We start from the raw sequence: 12742 nt of genomic DNA on the forward strand, positions 1-12742 counted from the left end.
GGAGTTATTTTAGTTTTCAGCAAAGTTGCTGCACAATGGTATTTGGCTTTTATGCGGCATCAGATGGCTTCAGGATGCTATTGGCTAGGGATAGGAAAATTTACATTAGAGTTTGTTTGTTTATTATTTATTTATTTGAGACAGGATCTCTCTATAAATCCATGACTGGCCTGCAACATTGTGTAGCCCAGGCACCTCAAACTCACAGCTGCCTCTGTCTTTATAGTATTGTGATTAAACACATGTGCCAAGATACCTGGCTTTGTGTGTGTGTTTGACAGTATCTTACTTTGTAGCCCTGGCTGTCCTGGAACTATGTAGACCAGGCTGGCCCTAAACTCATAGAGATCCCCATGCCTCAGCTGCCCAGGTACTAGGACTAAAGGGCAAATGCCACTACACCCCTGCTCTTGGTTTGTTTTTATTTACTGCTTACAGGCAGTTGTATGGAACTATGCCTAGCTTGGAGTCCTCTCAGTCAGTAAAGGCGGCACAAGTTTCCTGCTGAGTCATACACAGAGTTTCTCCTCTGTAGCTGAGGTCTGGAAAGGAATCCCGTGGGGGTGTGGGCAGAAAGGCTGGAGCACAAGCCTGTTTCTCTCCTTTCCCAGGTTGGCGCCCCCCCCCCCCCCCCCGTGTGGTGACCTGCCTCTTTCACTGTACTCCTAACTCCTGCCTGGGTATTTTGACCTTTAAAATTGGGATAATTCTAAAGCCATTATTTTGGGAATACATTGAATTACAAAATTACATTGGGTTCTAGTTCCGAAATGCCTATTCTTGGGCCACTTGTAACTTTTTAAAGTTGTTTCTTGTTTCAGTTTTCTGTATCTGATTTTTTTTTTTTTTTTTTGGTTTGGTAGGTTGGTTTTTATTGTTTAATATTCTCTCCTTTGCTTAGTGATATTGTGGGGGATTTGTTTGTTTTTTGGTTGATCTTTTATGAATTTTTGCTTTTTTTACCCCATTTTCTACTTGTTTTTTTCCTAGTTAGGATTTCAGTCTCTAGCTCTGGCTGTCCTGGAATTCACTATGTTGACTAGGCTGTCTGACTTTGAAAGCACACTGATGTGCCTGTCGATGGCCTCCTAAGCACTGGGATTAAAGGCATGCTGCACCATGCCTGTCGAGGCATGGGCAATGTAGTCATCATATTCAGACTTTGAAGAGAAACAGTGGGACCTATTTCCAGTGCTGTTCTAGACTTGGAAATGCCTCCTGTTGTGGGAGTCATGCTCTCTCCCTGCCCTGCCCATTATACCTGGATACTTTGTGATTGATTTAGTATTACAGTTTCAGAGAGAAATAGCCACATGGCTTAGAATGTTTACTGTCTGGTTCCCTAAAGAAAACACCCGTCCCTGTAAACATTTACTGGCCTTGGTGGATTCTTGTTGTTTGCATATACATTGCTTTGAATTTCTGAATGTTTTCATGACATTTACTTCAGTTTCTGTTTTTTTGTTTTGTTTTGTTTTGTTTTCGAGACAGGGTTTCTCTGTATAGCCCTGGCTGTCCTGGAACTCACTTTGTAGACCAGGCTGGCCTCGAACTCAGAAATTCGCCTGCCTCTGTCTCTCGAGTGCTGGGATTAAAGGCGCGTGCTACCTTGGCCGGCTAGTTTCTGGTTTTTGTTTTGTTTTTTTGTTTTTGTTTTTTGTTTTTTTTGAATATTTATTTATTTATTTATTTATTTATTTATTTATTTATTTATTTATTATATGTAAGTACACTGTAGCTGTCTTCAGATACTCCAGAAGAGGGCATCAGATTTCGTTACAGATGGTTGTGAGCCACCATGTGGTTGCTGGGATTTGAACTCAAGACCTTTGGAAGAGCAGTCGGCGCTCTTAACTGATGAGCCATCTCACCAGCCCCCTAGTTTCTGTTTTTAATAAGAGCCATTTTCCTGCTGTTGGTTTTCTAACATATGTTTAAGCATGATTAAACATCTTCACACCAGCGTGCCACAGTCCATTCAGATTCCTTTTGCTTTTCTGTGATTTTATGTAAAAAGCACAGAGCATGTGTAAGCATAGCAATCTCTGGGTAAGAGAGTAGGAAAACTAAACTCCTCAGCTGGCCTCCTCTAGGGTTACATTTTCAGATCCCTGCTGAGAGGCAGAGTGCTAACTGCTGCTAGTGGGCTAGGACAGGTATGCCAGGGCGAATGCACAGGAGGCCCGCATCTGCACAGCCTGGATGGCTACTCTGCCTTGTGGCATGGATTCGGTGATGCCCTCTGCTTAGCTTTTTTGTTTTTGTTTGTTGTTTCTAAGTTGAAACTATAAGCATCAGGAATATTTAATTTACTGGAAGAAATCAGGTGCTAAACATTTTAGTTTAGCAGTGTTTGGGATAGAGTTAATAGCAGCGAAGGCATTGTTAAACGTTCTTCATTAGGATAATATTCCCTCTTTTGAAAGGATACTACTTTCTCTCAAATGTAGCAAAACAACCCTTTGGATATTTACATGACTTTGTTTGAAATAAATGTTCTGATAATGAAAATAGCGAGTGGAGTTAGGGAAAGGACTCATGTGCAATCTATTCATTTTGCAGATGTGGGAAGAATATCCTGATGTTTATGGGGTTAGGAGGTCAAATCGAAGCAGACAAGAACCATCACGATTTAATGTTAAGGAAGAGGTAAGAAAAGAAGTAGTCAAGGATTTGCACTTCAGTTCCCTTTCACCCCATCTGTGATTGGTGTGTTTTACTATTAAAGAGACAGCTTCAGGTGTGGCAGTTTAAAGCGCCTCTAATCGGGCCTTTCTGTGATAAGTAGGGCAAGAAATTAAGTAAAAACTACTTACCAAGTAAGTCATGTTTCAATCCAGTAGTTATGGTGTCGGATGCTTTTAATTACAATTTGAATTTGAGTGTAGTTGATTGTAGTAAGTCTACTTTAGACATCTTGTATTCTGTCTTAAGTGAATAACTTATTTGTTGAACACATGGAACATGGAAGTGGTTTGGGATTCACTCCAGAGAAAGGAAAGAGGATGTTCAGTGTATTTTGTTTTTCTTACTTCATGTAAGTAGTAGTGTGAGAGAGAAAGCTAGTTTCTAATATACTCATATTCTGGTCTCATTACTTGAGATGGAATACTTTTTTTTTAGTGATGGGGCAGAACCTTGGTTCTTGAGCATGCTCAGCAAGCACCCTATCTCTTATCTTCATCACCAGTGCCCAGATTTGTGACTTTAAATGCAGTATTATGTATTGGGTTCTTACATCTATAGAGTTGCCCTTGTTTCATGCTTTCCAGATTGTATCAGTATTTTGTGAATTCTCCATATTACATTTGTAGAGTAAATTCTGAAGGGCTATTCTTACTCCTGTCTTAGTGAAATGTCCCCTTTCTGCCTTAGGAGGATTTTGCTATTCTTAGCTATGTAACATTCTTTTGATGGAAGCTATGTATTGACAGCCAAATGCTGCGGAGTTAGGTACAGGTTTTATTAAGTGTCCTTGAAAAGTCAGGTTCACGCCAACACTTTCATGTTTATGCATTTGAGTTCTGAGTGGCTTCTGAGCTGGTGTGCCTGGGCTTCCTTTTCCCATAGTTTCCAGACCACTGAACCATGTTCCTTGTATCCAGTTACATGTGTGTACTCCTCCTATCTTATACCTCAGTACATCCTTAGCAGGACCCAAGACTAACAGCAGTAGGAACAGTGCCATTTTGGTTCATTTGGGGGAAGACACTGTCACACTGTCTGTGACTATAATCCTTCCTTGGCCTAGTGCTGTTAGTTCTTCATTCATGATTGCTGATGCTCATTAATTGAGTCTAAGGTGACGAAATCAGTAGGCAGTACCTTTAAGGTGCATTCATTAAATTTGGTATTTTTTTTCTAGGTTGTTAGATCTACAATGGTTTGTGCAGTTACTGCTAGCACATGTGGCTTTTAAAATTTATATTTAGAATTATGTAAAATTTAAAATTTACTTCTCAGCCCTAGAGTAGGCCCATGTCAAGTGCTGAGTTCCTATGTGGTGGCTGGCTCATTGTGTTGGAGGGACATGGTAGGTTCTCAGCACTTATAGGTAGTTCGTTGTATTTGTATTTGATGTTGCTGCTCTACATGATTCTGAAGTGTAAACATGAGAAAGAGACACTGTTTTTCAAAGCAAAAGAAGAGTGGGCTGCACCTAGCAAGTACTCAGGCTTCATTCCATCTAAAGTCTTCCTGTGAGTTAAAGTCTAATCATCTTTCCCCCTCCCATACTGAAGGCAAGTAGCGGGTCTGAGAGTGGGAGTCCGAAAAGAAGAGGCCAGAGGCAGCTGAAAAAACAGTAAGTCTTTATCATGGGGAAACGACCTAATCTGACAGTTTTAAATATGTCTGCGTTTATGGGGCAGTCAGTCTTTGTGTTCTGTCTGTCCCAGGTCTCAAGATTCTGTTTAAGTTTGTTAGAGCTCCAACTTCTGCTTCTTAAGTGCTGGTAGCCCAATTAGCTCAGTTAATTTTTTTCTTGAATGTAAACAAATACCAAAGTAGACATTGCATTCTTGCTAAGTAAAGAAGATTTAAATTGGCCAATCTCATGTTGATATGGTAAGATTCATATTGTTAGTGCACCTATTTTATTGTGAAATACATAGTGTTTTCATATAATTCTAAGATTATAGTTTGTAGACCAGAAGCTTTTAATTCTTGAGCTTAGAGTTAAAATTTATTTTTCTCCCCCTTTGGTTTTTTCGAGACAGGGTTTCTCTGTGTAGCCCTGGCTGTCCTGGAACTCACTCTGTAGACCAGGCTGGTCTCGAACTCAGAAATCCATCTGCCTCTGCCTCCCAAGTGCTGGGATTAAAGGTGTGCGCCACCACCGCCTGGAAGAGTAACAATATCTTACAACACATTCTATTCTGTTCATTATTTTTTGCAGCATTAGAGATTGAGTAGAAAGCCTGACATATGCTGTAGGCAAGCACGCTACTAGTGAGCTGAAGTCTTGGTTTTGTGCTCGTTAACTATGGAATTTTTTATTTTATTTTATTTTTTGGTTTTTTGAGACACAGTTTCTCTGCATAGCCCTGGCTGTCCTGGAACTCACTCTGTAGACCAGGCTGGCCTCGAACTCAGAAATCCGCCTGCCTCTGCCTCATGAGTGCTGGGATTAAAGGCGTGCGCCACCACGTCCAGCATTTTTTTTTTTTCCTTTTCTTTTTTTTTAGAAATTATTTTCTTACAATTAAATTTAGAAAGCCTTTATTGTTGAATGTGTGTGTGTGTATATGTGAGTGTGCATGTGGAAGTCAGGGAACAGCTTGTGGGAGTCTCTCATGTAGTTCTGGGGATGGAATCAGGTCATTGTGCTTGGAGGTACACACCTGTATCTGCTGCACCATCTCATGGGCCTTATTTTTTTACTTTGACACAGGGTCTCAAGTGCCATAGGTTGGCCTTGGTCTTATTGTGTAGCTGAGGATGACTTTAACCCTTGGTCTTTATGCCTCTTTTCCATATTCTGGAATTACAGGTGTATACCACTACATATAGCTATATACATATATTTAATATAAAGATTTTTTAAAAGATAGTCTCATCTTTTTTTAAAGATTTATTTTATGTATATGACTGTTCTACCTGCATGTATACCTACCTGCATGTCAGAAGAAGTCATATCCTGTTATAAATGGTTGTGAGCTACCATGTGGTTGCTGGGGATTGAAATCAGGTCAGGGCCTCTGGAAGATTAGATGGTGCTCTTACCTGCTGAATCATCTCTCCAGGCCCAGAGTCGCATGCTTGCCAAGGGCACAGGGCTTGCCTAGAGCTCACTATAGACCAGACTTCTCTTGAACTGTGACAGATATTGTCTGCTTTCCCTGTGCTGGGATTACAAGTGTGTGCCTTTACCCCTGCCTTCAGTATGGTTATTTTTTAGTTTTATTATTTTTGGTGCAAGGTTTTGTTTTACTGCCCAGGCTAGCCTCAAACTTGTGGCCCTCCTGGTGATGAGATGAAAGGAATGTAGCATATTGTTTTCATTTATGTATGTATGTATGTATGTTTGTAGAGACAAGGATCTCACTATTATAGACAAGTCTGAGCCTCCTGCTTTCACTTTTCAAGTGGCAGGATTATAAGACAGTCCTTCTATCTCTAGATGTTCACTATTTTTAAGTTAAGAAATTATTAGTAATTTGCAGTCTTACCACTCTCCCCATTTCCATGGTGTACTGCTCCATTAGCTATATTGATTTTGTAGATCCTTTTTGAAAAATGTAGGTATCCAAAACTTGTGCATCATCCATTCAGGAATACTTTCCACCAACGTCTTCAGTTGCATGTTCTGTGATTAGTAGGCAAATTTGAATTTCTTAAACCCATTCATTTCTTCACCTCCAAAACAGTAGTAAAGATTCTGCTTACAATTAAGTTGTTACATTAAATGTATATTAGTAAAGAACTTTATAGAGCAGTATTTAATATTGTCTGCTTGAATACATCCAGTTTTTGTTCTGTTTTACATACTGTCTTGGAGACAGCTTGCTGGAGCCTCTTTTAGGAGACTTTCTTTGCACTTCTGTTGCATGAGTTGCTTGGGAGACTGCTTTCTGTTGTTTATTTAGGTCTAATGGCCTTGTGGGGATGTTTTTTGAAATGCCCAACTTTATTACATTGTTTTAAGGCATCATAGTTCCAATATGTGTGGCAACTGTGATCTTATAACAAGTTTAACAGAATCTGCTGTGTTTGTGTGGCAACCTGAATTTGATAATTGAGAGACTTACCCAAAGGGTCACACGCTTTTCAGAAACTGTATAGTTTCTGCATTTTTTTCTTTTTTTGAGATGGGAGTCTCAGATTTTTAAAAAAGCTGAAGGAATAAAGTGTAGTGCAAATGTTGTCCTAATCTGGGCATGTCGAATAGCATTTCTACAGGTTCTTTGTCCCAATAGTTTTTATGAAGGTACTGTGTGTTGGTCCAACTCTTCCCTTCCAACCAGAGGTTAAAATATTTTAGTTATAATCATGCAGAGGTGTGTGTGTGAGCGTGTGTGTCTGTCTGTCTGTCTGTGTGTCTGTCTGTGTGTAACATAGGAGGAGGGAGAGGAAGAGGTCATGGTATTTATTCCTTTCAGTGTTTTGAGTTGCGAATCTGTCATAGATGTGTCAAAATGGAGTTGGGACATTATTAGTCCCAGATTGGAATTGTTAATGAAAGCATCCTGTCTTGGGGATATCTGCTATCTGGAAGCCATTACTTCTTCTCCTCATGTGTCTTTTAAAAGAATTCTCTTTGGCACTTAGATGTGTTCAGTAGTTAGCCATTGCCTTTTGTGGCCAGTACTCACTATATTTAAAAGTGACTTTTCTCCCTGCCTGCCCTCTGAATTTATGTTTTGCAACCTCTCTTTTCTAATAATGGAAAGTTAACTGTTCCTAGCTGATGAGTAGTCAGACTACTGTGTGTTTACTTTACTTTGGAGTCTCAGTAGCTAAATTTTGGTTGTTTTTCCATAGTCCCAAAAATTTGACAAAAATTCTGTTGATGCCTTACGTTAGATCAAAATGAGTTTCTTTTTGATAACTGAAATAGTTTTTAATCAAGTTCTTGACTCTTTATCTTTTAAATTTGTTTATTTTATGTGTGGGTGTTTTGTCTTTGTGCACAATGTATGTCTGTTGTCCTTAGAGTTCTGAAGAGAGTGTGTGCCTCCCCTGGAGCTACAGTTAGGGATGGTTGGGAACCACTGTGTGTGTGCTGGGAACCAAACGCAGGTCCTGGGAGAGCAGCAAGTCTTAACTTATTAGCCAAGCCCAGCCTCTTCAGATTCCTGGTTCCTGCAGCCTGACTTGCAGTGCATGGAAGACCGGGAAGTGTACTTTAAGTTCGCTTCCTACAGGAAAGGAGCACATTTACTCGTTCAAGAGCTCTGTGCTGGGGTGGGCGTGAACACTGGGAGGTAGATGATTACTCTTACCTCATCTCCACAGATGGCTGATCTTTCTTTCTCTTATTGGGTATGGTGGCAAACTGATCCCAGCTCTTGGGAGGGAGAGGCAGAAAGAAGCAGATATAATTTGGCTAGTTCAAGCCTAGCTTTGTCTACACAGTGAGTCCAGGCCAGGCAGAGCTATATAGTAGGTCCCTGTTTTAGAAAAACCAAACCAAATAAAATAATTCTCTTTTTTTTTCATGTTCTTGATAATATGGCCAATTTCAAACACCTACACCTCTATTTGTCTAGATACTCTGGAACGTGTAAGCTTGGGTGTAATTTTTCCTAGGTCTTCAACCGTCTTCTGCAGGTTATGATTGAGAAAAGTAGGTGTGAGGGTTTGCTGTGCCTGCAAGCAGCTTAGTCTCTCCCAGGAAGATCATCTCACTGTCTCACTGGGCTTTAGACCAGTTGATTTTATACTTTTTTTTTCTTTTATATTCTTAGGGTGGAAGAGCCCAAGTTCTTGTGGTTGTGTATACATTTTTTAATTTGATTGCCATACTATGGCCTCAACACAATTGTTGGAATTTTCATCTTTGTAGTGGGTCTCACTGAAAGCACTAGTTCAGATTACATGATTCTGCATTGTTTTCATTCATGGACTTTCCCTTGGTTCTTTTTTTTTTTTTCAAGACAGGGTTTCTCTGTGTAGCCCTGGCTGTCCTGGCACTCACTTTGTAGACCAGGCTGGCCTCGAACTCAGAAATCCGCCTGTCTCTGCCTCCCGAGTGCTGGGATTAAAGGCGTGCGCCACCACCACCCGGCCAAAATGTGTAGCCCAGGCTGGCCTCGAACTCGTGATTTTTTTACTGCATAACTGCTGAGTTCCTTTGGAGGGATAAAAGAATTGTTCTAAGTCCTAGGGAGAGTACAGACTCACGTGCCCGTTTCCCAAGTGCTGGCTGGGTTCACCTTACTCCATCTTCTTGACAATCACCTATCACTTAGATGCCCTTTTTGTTTGTTTTTTCAAAGTTGGTTTTAACTCCTCATTGTCTTGTCTTGTTCTGACATACCATTGTGTCTGTCTTTTTGTTTGTTTGTTTGCTTTTTTGAGACAGGGTTTCTCTGTATAGCCCAGGCTGTCCTGGAACTCACTTTGTAGACCAGAAATACACCTGCCTCTGCCTCCCAAGTGCTGGGATTAAAGGCGTGCGCCACCACACCCGCGCACCGGGTGTGTCTGTCTTTTTTATATTCAAGTTTTATACTAGACCTTCAGTATGCAGAAGAAGCTAGGTATAAAAGTATGGGTAGATACAAAGAAGTCTTTGTTTTAAAGAAAGACTAGAAACCAGTAACAGTAACCATCCAAAGGTACTCAGCATAGCTGACTGGAAAACTCTTTCATTAGTTACCTTCTTTATTTAACCAAGGCCATTTTTATTTACCAGCTTTTCTATTCCACTTTGTGCAAGGACTCAGTGACATACAGTGCTGATAGAATCTAAAAATGTACATGAAAGTACATTGAACGTTCCATTTCATGAAAGGGTAGATTCTCCTCTCCCAACTCTGACTCATTCAGGTGGACAGACTTAGTTGTAGTAGTAACAAATCAGTAACTCTTGCAGCTGTTAGGAAGGCCCCAGGAAGTTACAGATTAACCCCTTTCAGGAGCAAGCCAGCACTGTTCTTCTTGCCCTATGAAGACAATGAATTTGACTTGGTAGTTCTGCAACTGGCATCTTTGTTATGACCTCTGTAAAGGGAACCCGTGGGTACAGTGGTAATTGTTTGGTTTACGGAGGAACCTCAAGCATGTGCCTTCCAGGCTTTTCTTAGCTTCTTCATGCCCAGTAGCTATCCCATACTTTATTTACTACAGGTGAGAAATGAACTAGGTCCCTGTGGGGTTCTGGTTAGCCCTTAAGAAAACTACAGGTCTTAGCGAGAAAAGAACACCTATAGGCTGTGGCTCTTTTAGATCTTTTAAGCCTTGTAAGATCTCAAGGAATAAAGAACACCTCCCATATCAACTAATGACTAAAACCTAAGGCTTCAACAGAACAGATTATTTAGTTGGGTGGTACGTTCAACACAGAAAGAAAAATTCAGGGACTGTGTCCTTAGTTATGTTCTAAAGACTTAAAGCATTTCGTATAGGTTGGTGGTGGAGCTTAGTGGAAGAACATTTGCTTAAGCCAACAAACACAAGTGTTGGGGGCTGGTGCCCCTTTTCCCCATTTTAAAATACATATATATCCAATATCAGCATCGTGTGTGTGTTAATTTGTTAGAATTCAGAGCTTTCATGATTGGCAGTTTTGAGCCAGAAACAAACTCTTGCTAGTTCTTTTGCATGCCAGAGCTTGGGAGCCTTTGATGTAAACTTGGTATGGACTCCGGCTGTCAGCGGCCGTCAGGGCAGAGGAGAACGAGGAGCAGCATTTTCTCTCCTAGGAAAGTACCTTGAAAATTACACTCATGATCTCCATTTACATTTGTGCCCAGAGTTAAACTAGGAATAGATGGCGTGAAATTCATAAGGAATAACAATCCAAATTTAAGTTGAGCTTAAATATATCTCATAGTATTTAAAGTACACATACTGTGTTTCAGAAAATGATTTTGGAATTTGTCTTTTGAGATTGTTCAGGTTAAGAATTCTTAGAGAAAAAATTATTTTGTTTTGCTTTTGATCACAGAGAAAAATGGAAACAGGACCCCTCAGAAGACGAACAGGAACAGGGAACCAGTGCAGAGAGTGAGGCAGAACAAAAGAAAGGAAAAGCTAGAAGACCCGTCCCTAGAAGGTACACACACTGCTTGCCCGCCCAGGCTGCTTCTAGCTGAGCTTACTGTGGGTTACATGTGAAGGAGAAAGTCTGCTGCAACCAGAGCCCCAGTCAAGACAATTCATGCTGTTGAGGACTTGGGTATCTGCTTTCTTTGTGCCAGCTTGGAACTTTACCAAGACCAAGTGTCTAAATACTGAGGTCACTGTCGCGTGCATGGATGGCAGTTCTGACTGGACATTTTTCCTCTTCATGTATTTATTGTTAGCATATGTTAATTATACAAACTAATGGATTTCTTCATTGCATTATCATATATGAATGTCATGGGCTCTGATCATATTCTCTGATAGTGGATCTTTGCTTATTTGTTTTTTCATAGAAGTCTAGGGTGTGTGGTATAAGCGACTAGATCTCTTCTACATTAAAAAAAAGCCCGGCAGTGGTGGCACACACCTTTAATCCCAGCACTTGGGAGGCAGAGGCAGGTGGATTTCTGAGTTCAAGGCCAGCCTGGTCTACAGAGTGAGTTTCAGGACAGCCAGAGCTACACAGAGAAAACCTGTCTCGACCCCCCCCCCCAAAAAAAAACAACAAACAAACAAACAAAAAAACCCTTCCTGTTTGTGTGGCCAGGTTACAAATTCTTTTGGAGAGAACTAATTCTTTGCTTTTTTTTTTAAAAAAGATTTATTTATTTATTTATTTATTCATTTATTTATTTTTATGAATACAGCCTTCTGCCTGCATGTATGCCTGACCTCATTACAAATGGTTGTGAGCTCAGGACCTCTGAAGAGCAGCCAGTGCTCTCCAGCCCTCTTTGCATGTTTTATTTATTTACTTTTTGCCTTTTTAAGGTAGGGTTTCTCTATTTAGTCTTGGCTATCCTGGAACTCACTATGTAGACCAGGCTGGCATTGAACTTAGAGAGATCCACTTGCCTCTGCTTTCTGAATGTGGAAATCAAGGCATGTACCATCACTCCTGTCGAGAACTGACTTTTTAAGTATGAGTATTAAAATATTCTTCTGCCTGACCAGAAGTATATTTATAGTTTATTATCTTATTTATATAATGTCCATAACATTAAGCAGACAGTCTGATTGTATAGAGATGGGCATACGCTGAGAAGGCAACAGGTTTGGTAATTTTTGATCAAACATGGCAAATGATGGTAACATACGAAGGCAGAGGAAACTTAACCATGATCCAGAGTAATTCAGAAGTGAAAATAGCGTTCAGGCATTGTTCTGAAACATTAGAAATACAGCCACTAGGACAGGATGTGACCTTTAGGCAGTTAGAGCTGTTGTTACTCACCTTCCCATGGGTAGATTCTAAAAACAGCTTTAGCACACTGGCTTATATTGTAATTTGTGTTTTTGTGACAATATTCCATTGTGTAGCTCTGGCCTTCCTGGAGCAATTTATATAGATCATGCTAGCCTTAAAGTCAAGACTCCAAGGAAATTCAACTTCTTCCTTTGTGTTTTTTGGTGTGTGTGTGTGTGTGTGTGTCTGTCTGTCTGTCTGTCTGTCTGCCGGGGCATTTGTGTGCATGGGTGCATGTGAGTGTGTGTGGTACATGTGTATGTTGATTGGTCAATGGTCAACTCTGGAGCTATCCCTCTTATTTTTTGAGGCAGGATCTCTCCCTGGAACCTGGCTTAGTGATTAGTTCAGCCCTGTCCCAGTCTGGCCCCAACCTAGACCCAAGTGTCCTACTGTCACTGCCTCTTGGTGCTGGGATTATAAGTGCATCTCACTGTGCCTGGATTTTTCTGTAGATTGTGGGAATTGAAATCAGGTCATCATGCTTGTGTGGCAACACTTTACAGATAGAACCATCTCCCCAGTCCACCAAATAGACTTTCTTTCAGTATTGAGTGGAGTGGGGTCAAATCACATCCAACACCTACTTTTTAAATGGCTTAAAAGCTAATAGTTTTTGTAGATGAACAGTTATATTTATACTTCCATAATAGTACTAAATTTGAATCCTAATTATGTGAAACATTCTCTCCAGAAGAATTCTAC

The 12742-nt window shown here is 40.4% G+C and overlaps 1 protein-coding gene across 6 annotated transcripts in view; it reads left to right on the forward strand.

The window, feature by feature from the left end:
* The window catches only part of Chd2 (chromodomain helicase DNA binding protein 2), a 116187-nt gene that overhangs the window by 23622 nt on the left and 79823 nt on the right, over positions 1-12742 (forward strand). For 5 of the 6 annotated variants that reach the window (XM_085841640.1, XM_029479422.2, XM_085841639.1 and 2 more), the window contains 3 exons: positions 2563-2649; positions 4242-4303; positions 10613-10720. In XM_085841640.1, the coding sequence (XP_085697766.1) occupies positions 2563-2649; positions 4242-4303; positions 10613-10720 (257 nt within the window). The remainder of the gene's footprint in view (positions 1-2562; positions 2650-4241; positions 4304-10612; positions 10721-12742) is intronic. The other variant, XM_085841638.1, reaches the window with a different exon arrangement.

The sequence above is a fragment of the Mus caroli genome, unplaced genomic scaffold (genome assembly GCF_978045245.1).
Source record: "Mus caroli unplaced genomic scaffold, Mus_caroli_1 scaffold_8, whole genome shotgun sequence".
NCBI classification, from domain to species: Eukaryota; Metazoa; Chordata; class Mammalia; order Rodentia; family Muridae; genus Mus; species Mus caroli.